This window comes from Indicator indicator, chromosome 17, assembly GCF_027791375.1.
Source record: "Indicator indicator isolate 239-I01 chromosome 17, UM_Iind_1.1, whole genome shotgun sequence".
Lineage (NCBI taxonomy): Eukaryota > Metazoa > Chordata > Aves > Piciformes > Indicatoridae > Indicator > Indicator indicator.
Window position 1 is genome coordinate 3,613,291 of NC_072026.1, and position 3,400 is coordinate 3,616,690.

General features: G+C 57.8%; 1 protein-coding gene across 1 annotated transcript; it reads left to right on the plus strand.

Annotated features, from left to right (window-relative positions):
• Positions 1 to 775: 775 nt before the first annotated feature.
• Positions 776 to 1,657, plus strand: LOC128972438 (syntaxin-1B-like). The gene has a single exon (XM_054388418.1). The coding sequence runs from the start codon at positions 776 to 778 to the stop codon at positions 1,655 to 1,657; it is 882 nt and encodes a 293-aa protein (XP_054244393.1).
• The last annotated feature ends 1,743 nt before the right edge of the window (positions 1,658 to 3,400 follow it).

Here is a 3,400-nt window from a genome sequence, read left to right on the forward strand (position 1 = left end):
TGGCATCCCAAAACTCATTTCCAGCCTGGAACACCCCAAAGCACCCTCTTCATCCCCTGTCAGCTTCTATTGCGATGCTTCACATCTGCAGGGCATTGCTGGTGATGTTAGCAATGCTGGGGGCACTGTCTGGCTCTCGGAGCCTTGCCAGCATCCCCAGAGCAGGGGAAGCCAAGCTATGCCTCCATCCCATCATTTCAGTTCAAAGCAGGTACTAAAGTAGGGTGATTTGCCCTTCAGTAGTTAAATCGTTCTCAGGAGCTGCTTTCTGAGGCACGGTCTGAGGTAGACTGCTGTGCATATTTGCATGCCTTGCCGTCCTTCAGAGCTGTCTGAGCCCATTTTTGGGGTGCAGGATGGAAGTGCCACCATGGGGAGAGGAGGCTGCGGGCACACCCCGGCAGCCCAGACTTTGGGGCTTCTTGTTTCTCGGTGAATAAAAGCCTTTTGTTTTAGGAGGGGGAGGATCAGCGGTTGAGCCAGGAGAGCCTCTCCCGTGACGCTGGTGGTGCTGGCAGCCCTCCCGCCCAGGCTGCCTGCCTCCCGCTCTGCCTCTCGCTGAACCTCTTTGCTCTCCCCGCCGGTGGCTCGGGGCGGTGGGGTCCAGCCCGGCAGCTGACGCAGGACAAGCTGCCCTCCTTCATCAATATTTGCTCGGGCACCAGGACAGAAGGTTTTTAAGAGCTTCCCGTTGACGCAGAGAGCTCCAGCTTCGTGCCTTCCCTCCCTCATGTGTCACCTGTCCCACGGAGGGTGCCGGTGGCCGGTGCAGAGCATGAGGGACCGGCTGGCGGAGCTGCGGCAGCGAGCCGCGGCCGAGGGGGACCTGTATGAGGATTCCATGTGCTTCGACAACCCAGCCTTGGCTGGGGACGACGCCAACCCCGTCAGCCAGGCGCTTCAGGAGGCGGCCAAGCTCTGGCAGGCGCTGGACCGGCTGGAGCAGCTCTCTGAGAGCATCGACAAGATGCAGCAGAAGGTTCTCTGCTGCACCTCCGAGGACAGCATCGCCCGGGAGAAGCTGGAGCTTGGCGCTGCCAGAGCCACCTTTGCGCGGGAGGCCATGGCCCTGCAGCCCCTGCTGGGCGCCCTGCCGCTGGCACCGGAGCGGGCGCCGGGGCAAGCCAGCCCCCGGATCCGCCAGACCCAGCTGTGGCTGCTGCTGCGGCGGTACCATGCCACGCTGGCCCGCCACTACGCCCGGGAGAACCGCTACCGGCACAGGCTGAAGGAGCAGATCAAGAGGCAGGCCGAGCTGGCGGGCATCCACCTGGCCGCCAAGGACTTGGACCAACTAACAGAGAGCCCTGAGGCGCCCCGCATCGTGGGCCGGGACCTGGAGGATCTCGAGGCCAAGCGACACCTGGCCTTGGCCGAGATGCGCCAGCGGCAGCTCCTGGAGCTGGAAATGCAGATGGTGGAGCTGCACGGGTTGTTCTTGCAGCTGGAGGGGCTGCAGGCCGAGCAGCACGGGGCCGCCGACAGCGTGGAGCACCACGTCCTGCGCACCCTTGACTACATTGCCCAGACCGGCGACGAGGTGAAGAAAGCCATCAAGTACCAGCGGCCGTCGCGGCTTTCGGCCCTGCTGACCGCTCTGCTCGGCCTCTGCGCCTGCTGCGCCTGCCTGCCCTGCCTCGGCGGCACCCTCCGCTGAGCCTGCGCTCGGCCAGGCGCCTTATGGAGGTGTTTCCCCACATCTGTGCAAAAACGGTGTCACCAGAGACTGCTGCTGTCCTGTAATGGTCTCACCAGAGGCTGCCGCTCTCTTGTACTTGTATGGTGACACAGGGATAATGCACACCTTGCACGATGCCTCAAGGACCGTGCAGACCTCACACGGCAGCATGGGGACTACACAAACCTTGCACGATGGCTCGAGGGCCATGTGCATGTTGTAGGATGGCACAGGAACCATGCACGCTTTAAATAATGGCTTGGAGACCACATTTGCACTGCAGGGCAGGCACCCAGAGCACTCCAGCAGCCAGAGCACTCCAGCAGCCAGCAAGGAGGAGCACTTTTAATACTAAGGAGAGGAGACAAAAAAAGCTGTTGAAGCCTTTGGCACATTTGTTGTTGTGTGTGAGGGAACCTGATGGCTCAAAGGCTCCTCCACCATGTCTGAATCTTTATTCTCTCCACTTTCTCCACTTTCTGCTTCCTAGCTGTTTTTCACATGCAGCACTGTTGCATTTTCATCGCTGCTGGTTTGCACACAGGCAGTCAGATGTGGGCTGGGTGGCTGAGTGTCCTGCATGGCTCACCCTATGGGGTGACACTGTCATGCAACCGATGCAGTTTTTTGGAGGAGATGGGCTCTTTCTTCACCCTGCATGTGGCTAACCCAGGCTATGTCACACATCTGTTGAAATCTTGCTGTATCCCTTTTCTCTGGACCCCACAATACCACCTGAACTTCCCCAAACCTCTACAAGTTAGGGGCTGGTTACATTTCTCAGGAACTCTTCGTGAAAGGTCCATTTGTATCATGGCAGTGTCTGGGGTGAGGTCCCAGCTGCCTTGGCCACCCTTAGGTTTATTGTTGTCTCTGTCTGAGCCTCAATAAAACAATTTCTGAAGAAGCTCTGGAGTGTGGGTGGGTGAGTTTTTTCTTTGCAGTAGGTAGCCCAGGAGCAGAAACTGAGCCCTGGCTTGGGTCAGCAGGCAGCAGCCAGCACCAGCAGCCCTGCAGAACTGGTTGAGCTGCTTTGTCAATGATTATCCACACAACACAGGAAAGAAAGCCCTGTGGTGCCCTCTGTGCTTTGAGCCAGGGCATGTCGACAGGGGTTTGCAGGGAGCATAGCAGCCTGCCGTGGAGGTGAAGGTCCCTGAGGACTGGCTCCTTCCCTGGCAGCAGCAGCCTTGTCTTGCATACAGAATTAGCATGGAAATGGCCCTCATTTGGGTGATGAGGATGGGGGGGAAGTTAAAGAAGTAGGAGCTATGAGGATGATTAAGGGAGTTGAACATCTCTCCTGTGAAGAAAGACTGAGAACACTGAGGCTGTTCAGTCTGGAGAAGAGAAGGCTGAGAGGGGATCTGATCAGTGTCTATCAATATCTGAGGGGTGGGTGTCAAGAGGAAGGGGAGAGGCTCTGTTCAGGAATAATGGATATAAGCTAGAACACAGGAGGTTCCACCTCAACATGAGGGGAAACTTCTTTACTGTGAGGGTGACAGAGCACTGGAACAGGCTGCCCAGAGAGGTTGTGGAGTCTCCTACTCTGGAGACTTCCAAGGCCAGCCTGGATGTGTTCCTGCATGACCTGCCCTGGATGATCCTGCTTTGGCAGCGGGGTTGGACCCAATGATCTCTGGAGGTCCCTTCCAACCCCTAACATTCTGTGATTCTGAGGAAATGAGGAGAAACTTTGCACCTCAGACCTTTGCACTA

Excerpts from the sequence above, each read along its gene's own strand:
- LOC128972438 (XM_054388418.1), top strand. The coding sequence starts at position 776 with ATGAGGGACCGGCTGGCGGAGCTGCGGCAGCGAGCCGCGGCCGAGGGG.